The 14,057-nt window shown below is 48.6% G+C and overlaps 1 protein-coding gene across 1 annotated transcript in view; it reads left to right on the top strand.

Annotated features, from left to right (window-relative positions):
- Nucleotides 1-14,057, top strand: part of LOC144103825 (endothelin-converting enzyme 1-like) — a 176,128-nt gene that overhangs the window by 148,364 nt on the left and 13,707 nt on the right. The window contains exon 17 of the mRNA XM_077636526.1: nt 6,625-6,723. Within this exon, the coding sequence (XP_077492652.1) occupies nt 6,625-6,723 (99 nt within the window). The remainder of the gene's footprint in view (nt 1-6,624; nt 6,724-14,057) is intronic.

Raw genomic sequence — 14,057 nt, 5'->3', positions numbered from 1 at the left:
CCACCTTTGGAACCACCGGCTTCCGTCAGTCCTTGTAATTGTCTACGTGTTGGAGCATTCATGCCTTTCGCAACATTGAGTCTTTCACTGTATTCGCTATGCGCCGTGCCACAGCGCTCTCCCGCTCTTCAGCGGCATCAATAATTAGCGGCGACCCAAACAAAACGGATGACTGATGAGTGTCATGATGATTTAAAGCAACCGGTGCAAGTACCTGCCAAATAGTATACGTAGCACATGCGGCGGCTGCGGTGGCCGAGTTGTCAAAGGTATGGGAGACACAGCTGCTGTGTTATCGCTGTCATTGTTTGGATTACCACTATGCTTCTGTTTACGATAAAATAAGTAGCTTTTGAACACTACTATAACATAAATTTTCGCATTCTGCCGGAAAACATCTTTATTTCATATTGGGGTTGAGGTGCGCCGTCGTCTCCGTGTGGTGTTCAGCTTAGATCCGCAAGGATGGGAGTTAAAATGTTGGCCATGCTCCGAGAACCGAATCTATCACTGAAGACAAGGTTTTTTGTCCATTTGATCTTCTTCTTAACGGCAATTTACGGAATTTATCGCAGAGTTTAGCTCTCTGTTTATTTGGTTTCCACTTCAGTTCTGTCTTGCGCAAAAAGAGTTTCACAGGCACGCTTACTTACTCGCTGAGCTGAGCGTTCGCCTTAATTCGGGAGTGTTGATAAAGGAACGGAAAAAATTTGACTTCCCATAAAACAACCACTGTAAATCCATCACAGTGTACTGCCATCACACTGCGAATGCCCAAGGTCGCCGTAAGTGAAGCTGCTACGGTTTTTACGTCAGGAGATGTGCATGGTGTATTCTTTTAACATTTGGAGATTTTTTCTTAAAGCTGCGAGAGAAACGTCGATGTCGTCTGCTGAGGTGGATTGTGTCAGAAAACGGACATTGTTTACCTTAAAAGAATCATTAATCAGAAACATTATACTTATATTAAGAAAAACCTTTTCATATTTGAACTTGGATGCAAGTACATATAGCGAAATTGATGGTCGTCTGCATCAAAGATAAGCCCTGCTTTTTTAAATTAAATGTTCTTAATCAAAAACATGGTTCGAAATATCAAATGTCCAAAACACGCATTTGAAAGCTGGTTGATTTGGTTTTCTTTCATTACCTAATTCTAAAATTGCATTGCTGCGCCTGGTATCTTCGTTGGATTGCGGTAACCTTTCAACTTCTGTATTTGATGCGTAAGTGCGAAAGATGTCATTTTAAATAAGCTGAACACAGGAAAGCCATCTAAGAGTGCTTTTAATGCGTGTTTTTGACGTTTGATATATCGAAACAGAATGCCGATTGAGAAAATTTTAAAATGCAGCTTACCTTCGATGTTGACAAGCGTCAATTTTGAAAAATATGCTTGCCCCAGGAGTTAAAAATACATTAGGTATTTTTTAATATTAGTTATTAATAGTTTAATTATCGACCGCGATGCAGTGCATAATGTATGCGTTGATTTAGATTATTAGCGGCGATTACAACGCTCCCCACAAACTCTGGGGAAGTCGTATAATCATCGCCAGAGGAAGGAATCTGGCCTTATTTGCTTCAGATGAACTCTACATAATGAATGACGGCCACCCGATGTGCCTGCGAGGAAGTTTATTCAGCAGTTGCCTGGACCTTAAGCTAATTTTGCGATCTCTGCGCTGGTGTGTCCATGGTTTTTGTGACGTGGAGACCCACGGGAGTGACCACATACCCACCCATCTCAAGGCTCCAGGTCTTGGGGCATCCGGCCCCTCTGAGCACCCGCGCGTCGATTGGACAATCTTTTAAAACACATACAAATGGGGCGTGCAAATGAGCCCTAAATTCTAGTTTGAAGAACACGATAGAAACAGCAATGAAGGCTGCTAGAACCTACCTCATATCAACTATAATGAGCACTGAATTTGGTACAGAATTAGACCACCTATCTAATGTTCGGCGCCGTGAAGAAAGATGTTAAAGACGGAACAAATACCTAAAGAATCTCAAAGAGGCGCATCGTTTGCAGAGGAAAATTTAGCGACGAATGAACACGGTGGCGGACGAGCACTGGACCTCTTTGCCAATCTCTGGATCCTCGAAAGCCCATGTCCGTCACTTGGCGGACGGTGCGGGGCTTCGAACGCTTCCACAGCAAAGACAGCCTTTAAGTGATTTAGCTATCTACATCAAAACCATCCCCAGATTGAAGCTGTAGTTGACTTCTGCAGGATAATTGCAAATTCAAAGAATATATCGGGTTCCCAGCGTGTTCCTTCTGCCTCACGGGGTTCAGAAATGGATGCCATCTTTACTTGTGAGGAGCTCGATGCTCTCCCTGCTGAAAGTAAGCGTTCGTATTCACCAGGGCTAGATGACATTACATATGCTGCGCTGTGCCACCTTGGCCACGAGGCGCGCGGAGAGCTACTGAAACCTTACAACCATTCATGGCCAGATGGTGTTGTTCCTCCCCAGTGGAAATCCAGTTGCATGATACCACTACTAACACCAGGGAAGTCCCCGCTCGACCTGTAATCATACAGGCGAATAGCATTGGCCAGTTATGTCGAAAAAAGTATGAAAAGAATGATTCTGACGAGCCTTGAGCGGCACCGTGAGCACAATAACGTGCATCCTAATGCCATGGCGGGTTGCCGGTGGGGTCGCTACCTCTATGGAGAACGTCATTGATATTGCGTCCACAGTTCAGCAACAAAATTGCTAGAAGCGCGTGTGCGCGGCACTTTTTCTGGTTGTCAAAGGCGCTTACGATAACGTATTACATTAGGTCATCATTGATGCGCTAGAGGCTGTTGGAAACGGTGGACGAATGTTTGGGTGGATACAAAGCTATCTGAATAAAAGTACATTTTTTATCACGTATGAAGATGGCTTGACACCTGTGCATAACACCTATCGGTGGGTGCCGCAGGACGGAGTGCTTAGCTCTACTTTTTTTAATCTGACACTTATAGCACTCCTGAAGAACCTGCCTAATGCCGTCCATATCTCTATATATGCTGACGACATGTGCTGGGCCTCCTCTGTGACGCGTCTCCAGGTGCGAGCAAGACTTCAGCGGGCAGCAACCATAACTTTCTGCTGTCTCCAATATCAAGGTCTGAACGTTTATGTCGAGTAGTGCACTGTAGTTGCATTTTCGCACAAACGTATGACTCAATATCCGCTAACTATCCACGGATCATATCCACGGGCCATATCGTTTTTTGGGGATCATCATAGACCGAAAACAATTATGAAGCCCGCATTGCAGCTTTTTAAAGAAAAACCTATTATCTATCACTCACCTGCTTGGATTTCTTGGTGGAAAATTATGGGGCTTGCCGATTCAGTCAATGCTGCAGCAGTACAGAGCACTCTTTGGACTTTTGCGGCATAGTGCACCCGTGCTCTGGAACATATGCAAGGCAAATTTGGGTCCCTCCAGACTCTACAAAGTCACGAACTTCGCACATGTCGGGTCTCCCTTGCAGAGAATCCACAGCTGCTACCATTGTTATCGTCCAGGACTACCTACCTTCGGCATATATAATCCTTGACGCCTTGCGGATTCCCATAAAGCGTCTAAAAAGGGTTCCCTGGCATCGCCTTGTGTCAGTGTCGGTACAACGACCACACGCGGCGTTTTCACAGGTAATAACAGCCACCAGTCGCCCATTCCATCACAGTTCACCACGGCGGCATGGTCTTCCTTTGCACTGTTTTGTCTGCGGGAGCCATGCGTGCGCCTTACAGTTCCGGGCGTAGTGAAAAGTTGGAACTTGTCGACGCTGATCCTTCAACAGTTGGCACTCTACCTACTCCACTCCGAATATAGGGATCGCTGTCATGTGTATACAGATGATGCGATCTCAACTACAGATTCTACTTGCATCGTAGTCATTCCTGCAAGACAGCCCAGTATTAACTAGCTAACTTGAAATCGGGCAACCTCCACCGGGTCAGAATTGGCCCCTTTAAGTGAGGCTGTGCAGTAATTTGGGCAAAAACACCTTGCAAATGGGCTGCATACTGCGATTCAAAACCAGCCCTATAATACCTTATTCTGCTTTACGCCGTGCGATGACGAGCAACTCGTAGCTGAATTAAGACATCTTCAACACCATGCACAGCAAGAGGGTTATGACACCGTCCTGCAGTGGACACCACGAGACTGTGGCTTGGCCGGAAACGACGCAGCTAACGCTGCAGCTCGTTCCTCTCACAGCAGTACCAGTATTGTCCATAAACTACTGACAAGAGCCGACGCAGCAAGACATCTGCGAATTCTTGGCCGAAATCAGGTTTTAGCGTGATGGTCACCTTCTGAAGACTCCACATGCCGTCTGCACCGCATAGACCCCTTCAACTTAGTCCTCCGTCCGGCCTCTCTCGCTGCAATGCTACGCCGTTGTGTCACCTGTGGCTGGGAGTGGCGTTCACAAATGCCTACTCCCACTTAATCGCAATGGCAGACTCTCCTGCGTGTGAGATATGTGAGAGGGAAGAAACTATAGAACACCTTCTTTGTAACTGCACTCGGTTTCAACATGAGCGTGCACTCCTGGCTGCAACACTCTGCCGTTAAGATCCTTGGCCCCTTACTGAAACCAAGATTCTGGGTCCTTGGAGGAAACCTTCATCGCAGCAGAGAGCTGTGAAGGCATGTTTCAATTTCTTGAAAGATTCAGGACTGAGTGCAAGGTTGTGAACTATCAGTGCGTGCTTTGCGTACCCTGTAAGTAATGGCCAGCACACACGTGCAAAAGTCATCTCCCTTTTCTCTCTCTGCTCTTTCTTTCTCTCTCTTCGTTCCTCATCCCACGTGTAGGGTAGCATACTGGGTGTCACTTACCTGATCTCCCTGGCTTTCCGTTCGCCTTTGTTTAACTCTCTCTTGCTTTAGAATTCAACTCAACAGACTGCACCAACGTATATTTGAGTTTTCAAAATAAAAATTTGTAAACGTTAACAAATTACTCTGCATAACACAACGACTTTACTTTGCGTTTATGCAAATTAAAGGTGCAAGCTGCGCCATGGGTTACTAACCAGAAAAGAATTTTTTACCGCGAACACCTTCCTTTAAATTTTCTCGTCATCACTGAAACGATGCACGTAGGACGCTGGAAGGCTAAATATGAATGCACGAAAAGGCCAGTCGTTATAAAGTTCAATCAAATGATACATAAAACACAAGGCTAAATCTGAACTGGGGAAAAAGTGATACAGACAAAAACGATGTTCTGATCAGCGACGTTTTTTATATTGTTTTCACCAGAGCAACATTGCCTTTCGGTTGAGGCTTCCAGCAGCAGTATTAGGTATCACACGATTGCATTTGGTATATTTACCGGCTTATGCTTCAAAGACATTAGCAGCACAAGGTGCACGATTACACTCCTCTTTGTTCGAACCGACTGGGAGGAGCCTTGTCTGAGCAAAACGGGGAAGCTAAACGAAAACGTAATGAACGTAGATGACCCTGCCTGATATATATGTTGACGTAAAGTGACGACGGGCGACTTGTTGACAAACACGTCGCTTAAGATCTTCAAAATATTCTGCACCTAACTTCACAAAAACATGACGAACGACATGAAAAGGTGCACACAGACTAGCTTTTTTCTGTGTGTTTGCACCATTTATTGTGCGTCACCGTTTCAGTGTATTAATTCCACCCTTACCAGCTACCAACTTGTCGAATGTTACATTTTGCTTTAAATTATTATGCGTGAGAAGATTGTGTGGGAAGCTAGAGTGATTTACCGTTCTCCCTTTCACATTTTATACCGAATTTCTTGGTCCTATTTAGCAAAAACAGACAAGAAAACACAACAGGCACGCTGGGCATGGTAATACACTCGTTATTTTAAAGTTTTATAAATTTATTAAGTCGCTCTACGGCGCACCCGATCTCAAGGGACTTCATTATTGCATCTTATTCTTGTAGGCAGAAAAAGTATCGGCAAGTAAATGTCACTGCTCAACCTAATAGCCCTTTTAATGCTCTAGCACTGAGGCTTCCAGTCTAAAAAAAAAACTCGTGGTCTGTTAAAATAAATGCGGCCGCGACTGGGTGTGAAATCTGCGGCGGCGTTAACAGATCAGCTTCGGCGGCCACCGCACGAGAACATTTGGACATTGCCGTTTTTTTCAACGTAATATTTATTACAGTTATGCAATGTTCTTTGCAATAACTGTTGTCGTCTTGCTATGCCATCGCCGCAACCGGTCACCCCTCGTGTTTAACTGCCACTGTCTCACGCTGTGCATTGTATGTTGTCTTCATGAACTTGCATCCGTGCCCAATAGATTGAGAACATCACGCGATCACAGTGAACTCTCAAGGTGCGTTAAGCGGTCCCCACATTTCATAGTGCGATACGACTTAGGTCTCCAGTAACCGATTTCGCCGATCTCTGTCTCAACACTGAGTTTAGACCTCAAACATCGTAGCGAAATCAGTGAAGACGCGAGGTGCTATCGAGCATACTTCAGCTAATTATTTTTATTATATTTTCATATAATGTAAACTGATACTATCAAAAGCGAACTGTTTTACTTTTTGTTTTTACATTTCAAAGGCGAAGGCCTGATTGCCCTTTCTTTCAGGTGACGTCTAAGTATTATCAAGATAAATTTCCAGAATTTTTGCGATATACTTTAGGTGGAAACATCGCTGATAATGAAGGCGTTAAATTGGCTTTCAGGGTAAGTTGACTTGCGTTTAAGCTCTTGTACAATGCTCCACACGTGCTATAGAGATGGAAAGAAGGGACGTTGATATTCTCTGAAATCGTGCTTTTTAGAGTCTCTTTACCATTATTGTGGGCGGTGGACTTTGAATACATTCTAACCAGCTTTTCAAACATTTTAAAATCATTTTAGCACTTGGTGACTCAAATTTTGCAGGTTGACAAGTTCTGTTTATTTGTAATGAAGTAAAGGTCTAAAAAATAGATGAAGTGCATTAAGACTTCGAACACCAGTCCTCTTGCTACTTAGTGGGGCGGCTAACTTCTCTGAAAATAGACTGTGGTTCACCACTGAAGCATGCATATCATGTGGTAAATCTGCGCAAATTTAACAGTGGCCCCTCTTGAGATCTTCATCTTCTGGCATTGCCTTTAACCTTAATATGTCAGAATGCTTATTTTTATAGGCGTCCTTTGTCACACAGAAACGGTGGGGACAATAGCCAGGAGACATCCTTTAAACAGGGTTTTCAGTATTCAGGGAGAACCTGGTTTCACTAAACTTCAGGTACCTGAAAGGATACCTTAACCACAGTGCTATACCCTATTATTACCCAAAAAGGGGGTTCAAATGATGTTTTAATAGTACATCCTCATTGCTTTCAGCACCTCCTTAAAGTAATTGGAACAGTATTGTGGCGGCGCCCTCACCGTAATGCAGAGCGTCTTAAAAATTTTGACCACGTGGGGTTGTTTAAGCTGCACATACATCGCACTGTACGCCCGGCTCTAGCTTTTCGCTTCCAACGAAATGTGGCCTCCGCGGTGGGGGTCGAACCCGCTCTTTCATGTCAGCAGCCAAATATCATAACCAGTGAGCCATATACGGCAGCGTATCCTCGTCTAAGAGTAAAAGGTTGCTTCGCACATGGAAAGCATTTTATCTCCTCGCCGCCTGCTTAGTGTCTCACGATGCTTAATCTAAAGCATGCATCAGCCCTTTGCAGCTGAACCATAACTAAGATAAGCGGTGAACAGTCCTTGAACCTCATGGAAACAAAGAAAACAAGACTTCAGAAGCAGGCACTTGCTCCGGCTTGACAATTACTAGCAGCGTCAATTTCTATAGTCAGCAGTATATTGCCAATGATCTGAACAGCAGCAGTTCACATACACTAAAGTAAACGCACAAAAGCGCCAGGAAGAAGCAGTATGGTGGCATGTTGGCTAACAGGTCCCGCAGCGGCACATGAACGCCATGGTGGAGGGCTCGTAATTAATATTGACAAGTTAGGATTCATTAAAATCAGGCGACATCGCAGAACACATGGCCGCTTGTCCATTTAGCCTTCTGCAAAATGCGGCTGCAGTGGATGGGTGCGGTTCAAAGGTTTGGCATTAGCAGAAGAAAGCCAATGCCACTGATACGCCTCAGGGGATGGCACATACATTAGTGTCTAAATATTGACACGACGATTGGAAGTAAAAGAAGAAAGAGATCGCAGCCTCTAGAAGTAGACGACGCTGAAGTGTAGGTCCATTTCTCTTGTGCCCTCGTTCAGCCGCTGCAGTTCCTTTTGAGTGTAACAACTGTTACACATCTGGTGGAGCAGTGCTGGGTACGCTTCCCGACCTGCGTACGCCTACGAGATAAAGACGGCACTCACACCGGTCCATCAGCGCCCAAGCCGCCGCCTCGGCGGTGAGACACCTGAGTTCGGGCCTCTTGACAACCCGACGAGGAAGACGTAGCCTCGACCGACGGTCCCACCGGAAATGGCCACAGACAGTAGGTTCCCGGCGCCCATCCTCTACCACACGCCGCGAACATCGCCATCTTTTTACGGCGACGTGTACGAAGATACGGAAGACTGGCTGGACACCTTCGAGCGGGTCGCACGTTACAACGGTTGGAGCGACGACCGTAAGCTCCATAATGTGTATTTTGCGCTCGAGGACTCCGCTAGGACATGGTACGAGAACCACGAGAGCAACCTGTCCTCATGGGAGACATTTCGCCAAAATCTCATAGCTACATTCCCCAACGCAGACAGCCGGGAGAAAGCTGAAGCTGCGCTTCGCTCCCGTAACCAGCGGACTAACAAAAGCGTCCGCATGTATGTAGAGGACATGACGCGCCTTCTCAAGCGTGCTGACCCATCCATGGCGGAGGAGACGAAGCTTCGCCACCTCATGCGCGGGGTCAAGCAGGAACTTTTCGCCGGTCTTGTGCGCAGTCCACCGCGTACTGTTGCCGAATTCCTCACGGAAGCGACTACCATGGAGACGACGCTCCTGCAACGAGCCCGGCAATACAATCGGGGTGTAAGCACGCTTGGGCCCGCTGTTTCTTCGATGCCGCTAGGGAGTGATGCGGCGGTTTTACGGGACCTAATCAGGTCGATCGTCAGGGAGGAATTACAAGCCCTCCAGCTGCCTCCCAGCGCGCCGTCTGTTACATCGCTGTCTGAAGTCGCCCGGGACGAGGTGCGCCTAGCAGCACAGCGGCAACAACTGCCTGAGATCCCAAGACAGACTGAAGTGAGACCAACCTATGCATCTGTCCTCTGCCGGGCCCCAACGCCAGGCTACGACGTGAATACCGCGACTCACGCAGCGCAGCAATCTGGTCTTTCCCGGGTGCCTGCTCGACCAGCTTATCAGCTGCCACGGAAGTCTGAAGTGTGGCGTGCACCGGACCGGCGGCCCCTTTGCTACCACTGTGGTGAGGCGGGACATCTTTACAGGGCCTGCCCGTACCGCCGAGTGGGTCTGCGTGGTTTCGCGCCCGATGACCCTTGCCCCCGGAATGGCGAACGACCATTCGAAATTGAAGCTCATCTGTCGGTCCGTCAGAGGCCAGGGACATACGGTCGCTACGATCCTAGGTCATCTCCGCTGCGTTACCGTTCCCCAAGCCCTCGCCGAGACGCCGGCTACCCTGAGCGGCGTTCTCCCAGTCCACGCCGGGAAAACTAATTCCAGCGGTCTCCGGAGGCAAGGCCGCTGCTGTCGGGAAAACTGAAGATCCTCCGCCGCCGATATACCGATACGCTGATTCCTCACCGGGGCAGGGTAGCGACAGCAACCGACGCGCTACTTCTGATTTGCGTGTGGCGATTGACGGAACTGACACCATCGCTTTACTTGATACTGGGGCTGACTATTCCGTGATGAGCCACACCCTCGCCCAGGAATTGAGCAAAGTTTTGACACCATGGTTGGGCCCTAGCATTCGCACGGCTGGAGGTCACCTCATTAGCCCGGCCGGAAGGTGCACAGCCCGAGTCGGCATCAGCGGTTTCGTCTACGTGGGTGAATTCGTCGTGTTGAGCGACTGTTCGAGAGATTTGATCCTGGGCCTCGACTTTCTACAGGCAAACGGTGCTGTTATCGATCTACCTGAGGCACGAGTCACATTTTCGACGAAGCAAGCCGTGGCGCACAGTAACACAGAAGGCCCAGGAGACAACGCTCTGCGTATAGTCGAAGACGACGTAATGCTGCCACCACGGTCCAGTGTGCTGGTGTTAGTGAGGAACGACTCGTTTCACGACTACGAAGGTATTGCGGACAGTCACCCTTCGCTGTTGCTCGAGAAGGGTGTGGCTATCGCGCGCGGTCTTGTTGAACTGAATGACGGCTGTGCGACAGTTTTTCTCACGAATTTCACGAACGAAATTCAGCACCTCGCCAAGGGAACGGCCGTCGCCTTCCTCGACGACGTGGATAGGTTGCCGAATATGTGCCCCGTACAGGTGAATCTTCACGACGATACCGCACCAAGTAACGCCCTTCAGAAGGTTAAAATCAACCCGGAGTTGTCACCTCATCAGAAGAACCTTCTGTCGTCGCTGCTACTTGATTTTAAAGATTGCTTCGCGGTGAGCTCCAAGGTCGGACGTACGCCGGTAGCCAAGCATCGCATTGTCACCGATTCGGCCACGCCACCAGTTTGTCAGCGTCCATACCGCGTTTCGCCCAAAAAGAGCGCGAAGCTATTAGGACGCAAGTCGATGAAATGCTTGCAGACGACGTTATACAGCCGTCAACAAGTCCGTGGGCGTCGCCGGTGGTCCTGGTAAAAAAGAAAGACAACACGTTGCGATTCTGTGTTGATTACAGGAAACTGAATAATGTTACCAAAAAGGACGTATACCCACTCCCGAGGATCGATGATGCCCTTGACCGACTCCGGGACGCCAGGGTCTTCTCTTCCTTAGATCTGAAAAGCGGATATTGGCAGATCGAGGTGGACGAGCGAGACCGCGAGAAAACGGCTTTCGTGACACCCGACGGTCTGTACGAATTTAAGGTGCTCCCGTTTGGACTTTCCTCCGCTCCGGCCACATTTCAACGCATGATGGACACTGTTTTAGCTGGTTTGAAGTGGCAGACGTGCCTTGTGTACCTGGACGACGTGGTCATCTTTTCGTCTAGCTTCGAACAACACTTGCAGCGATTGCGCATTTTCCTTCAAGCTCTTCAGTGTGCAAACTAACGATCAAGCCAGAGAAATGCCATTTCGCCTTCGATGAGCTTCGTTTCTTAGGACATGTTGTCAGCGGACAAGGTGTTCTTCCAGACCCCGACAAGACTTCCGCCGTCTCCAGTTTCCCACGCCCAACCGACAAGAAGGGCCTCCGACGTTTTTTGGGCCTCTGCTCGTATTACCGCCGCTTTGTTAAAGATTTTTTTCGCCTAGCTGAGCCATTGACTGCCTTGACTCGAGATGACACACCCTTCGTATGGGGAAGTGCCCAAGACGCAGCCTTCGAGGAACTCCGCTGCCGCCTTCAAAGTCCGCCAATACTAGCTCATTTTAACGAGAATGCAGAGACTGATGTCCACACTGACGCCAGCAATGTCGGCCTCGGAGCGATCCTCGTACAGTGGCAGGACGGCGCAGAGCGAGTAATCGCCTACGCGAGCCGCACACTTTCTCGATCGGAACGGAACTATTCGACGACAGAAAAAGAGTGCCTTGCCGTCATCTGGGCTCTGAGTAAGTTTCGACCTTACATCTACGGCCGACCGTTTTGTGTTGTCAGCGATCATCACTCGCTATGCTGGCTGGCCAGCATTCAAGACCCTTGTGGCCGGTTGGCCAGATGGAGCCTCCGTTTACAGGAGTACGACGTTACGGTCGTCTATAAATCGGGTCGGCAGCACCAGGACGCGGACTGTTTATCACGAGCGCCCGTGGAACCGGCTACGCAGGACATCCCCGAAGATTGCCCTGTTCTTTGTGCCATTAGCATCTCCCGTATGGCGCAGCTTCAACGAGCAGATTCTGAGTTGGCGCCACTCGTTAAGTATCTGGAGGGTTTGAATTCTCATGTACCTCGTGTGTTTTTCGCCGTGGACTACAGACCTTCATTCTGCGGCGTGGAGTCCTCTACAAGCGCAACTTTGACAGCAACAAAGAGACGTTTCTGATTGTTGTGCCATCCCAGTTACGCTCCGAAATCTTAAGCGCTTGTCATGATGAACCATCCGCCGGCCACTTGGGGGTTAGTCGCACACTGGCAAAGATTCGGCTTAAGTATTACTGGCCCAATTTACTCCCATCCGTGCGTAGATACGTAACAACATGCCGGGATTGCCAACGGCGCAAATCTCCTCCTCTGAAGCCAGCCGGCTTACTGCAGCCCATAGCACCACCAAAGACCCCTTTTCAGCAAATTGGCATAGACCTCCTCGGCCCTTTTCCGAAGTCGACCAGAGGAAACCGGTGGATTGCGGTCGCGACAGATTATTTGACCCGATACGCTGAGACCACGTCACTTGCAAACGGTACTGCTGCTGAAGTCGCCGACTTCTTCGGCCACAACATCGTTCTGCGTCATGGCGCTCCTGCAGCTATCATTACTGACCGTGGAGCTGCATTTACGGCCCGCTTCACTCAGGCTGTACTCAAGCTCACGCACACCAGCCATAGACGTACAACAGCCTACCACCCGCAGACAAATGGCTTGGTAGAACGCCTCAACAGGGTCTTGACCGACATGTTTTCCATGTATATTGATATCGAGCACAAGACATGGGACGAAATTCTCCCATACGCAACATTCGCGTATAATACCGCGCAGCAAGAGACGACGCAGTTCACTCCGTTCGAATTAGTCTTCGGTCGACAGGTTACCACCCCCCTCGATGCTATGCTACACCGTGGACCCCCCTGACAGTGAGAGTGAACTTGTCGACGTCGCCACCTATGTTCAGCGCGCGGAAAAAGCACGGCAACTGGCCAGACACCGCATTCACCGTCAGCAGCAGATCGATGCTGACCGCTACAACCTTGGACGCCGCTACGTTACCTACCACCCAGGCGACTATGTGTGGGTTTGGACGCCCGTTCGTCGTCGCGGGCTGTCCGAAAAGTTACTGCGCCGCTACTTCGGCCCTTACCTTGTTGTCCGCCGCCTCAGCGACGTAACGTACGAAGTCGCACCAGCCTCGCCAGCTCGTTCATCGCACAACGGCAAGCGCAGCGACGTTGTGCATGTGGTGCGAATGAGGCCGTACTACGAGCGACCCCCCGAGTGACTTCCCGGCTGCATGTAGTCATATTCCGTGATGTCAGACTCGTGGTGTACCTCTTGAACATTTTTTCTCCCCGCTATTCGGTCTGACGGTAACATCGCATCGGGGCGATGCTCCTGAAGAGGGGGCAGTGACACGAGGATTGGAAGTAGAAGAAGAAAGAGATCGCAGCCTCTAGAAGTAGACGACGCTGAAGTGTAGGTCCGTTTCTCTGGTGCCCTCGTTCAGCCGCTGCAGTTCCTTTTCAGTGTAACAACTGTTACAATATGTAGGCATTTTCGCTCTTTTTCACGAGTGACCACAGAAATAATCATGTTCACAAAACACAAAAATGAAGGCAGGATAGTGAGGGCGAGAGAGAGGCAAAGTTTTCACCATTGCTTTGAAATTTTTTAACAGGGATGTGTTTTGTGTGAAAAACTTTGGCCTAATGTAACAAAAACAATGTGGTTCAGAAAAATTTTCACCCGCACCTGCGTTTTCTACATTTTGTGTATTATATGCGACTCTCTTTTAACCTTGAAATCATAAAAAGTCGGCATGAAAAGATAGTGCGAGCTGTAGGACGATTTCATCCACGAATGATGCATTTTTCTTCATTTTCTTTTAGCAAGAATCAAATTTGGAGAGGTTTACAAGCGGTATGGTACGGCTGACACTAAGTTTCAGTTTAGAACATACTCTTCATTAAAATTTATTACTTCACTGTATTTACCCGCCGCGGTGACACAATGTTTAGGGCGCACAGCTACTGATCCGGAGTACCCGGATTCGTACCCGACCGCGGCGGCCGCTCTCGATGAA

This window comes from Amblyomma americanum, chromosome 9 (genome assembly GCF_052857255.1).
Source record: "Amblyomma americanum isolate KBUSLIRL-KWMA chromosome 9, ASM5285725v1, whole genome shotgun sequence".
NCBI classification, from domain to species: Eukaryota; Metazoa; Arthropoda; class Arachnida; order Ixodida; family Ixodidae; genus Amblyomma; species Amblyomma americanum.
The sequence above is the reverse complement of the archived record's forward strand: the minus strand, read 5'-3'. Positions and strand labels throughout refer to the sequence as shown.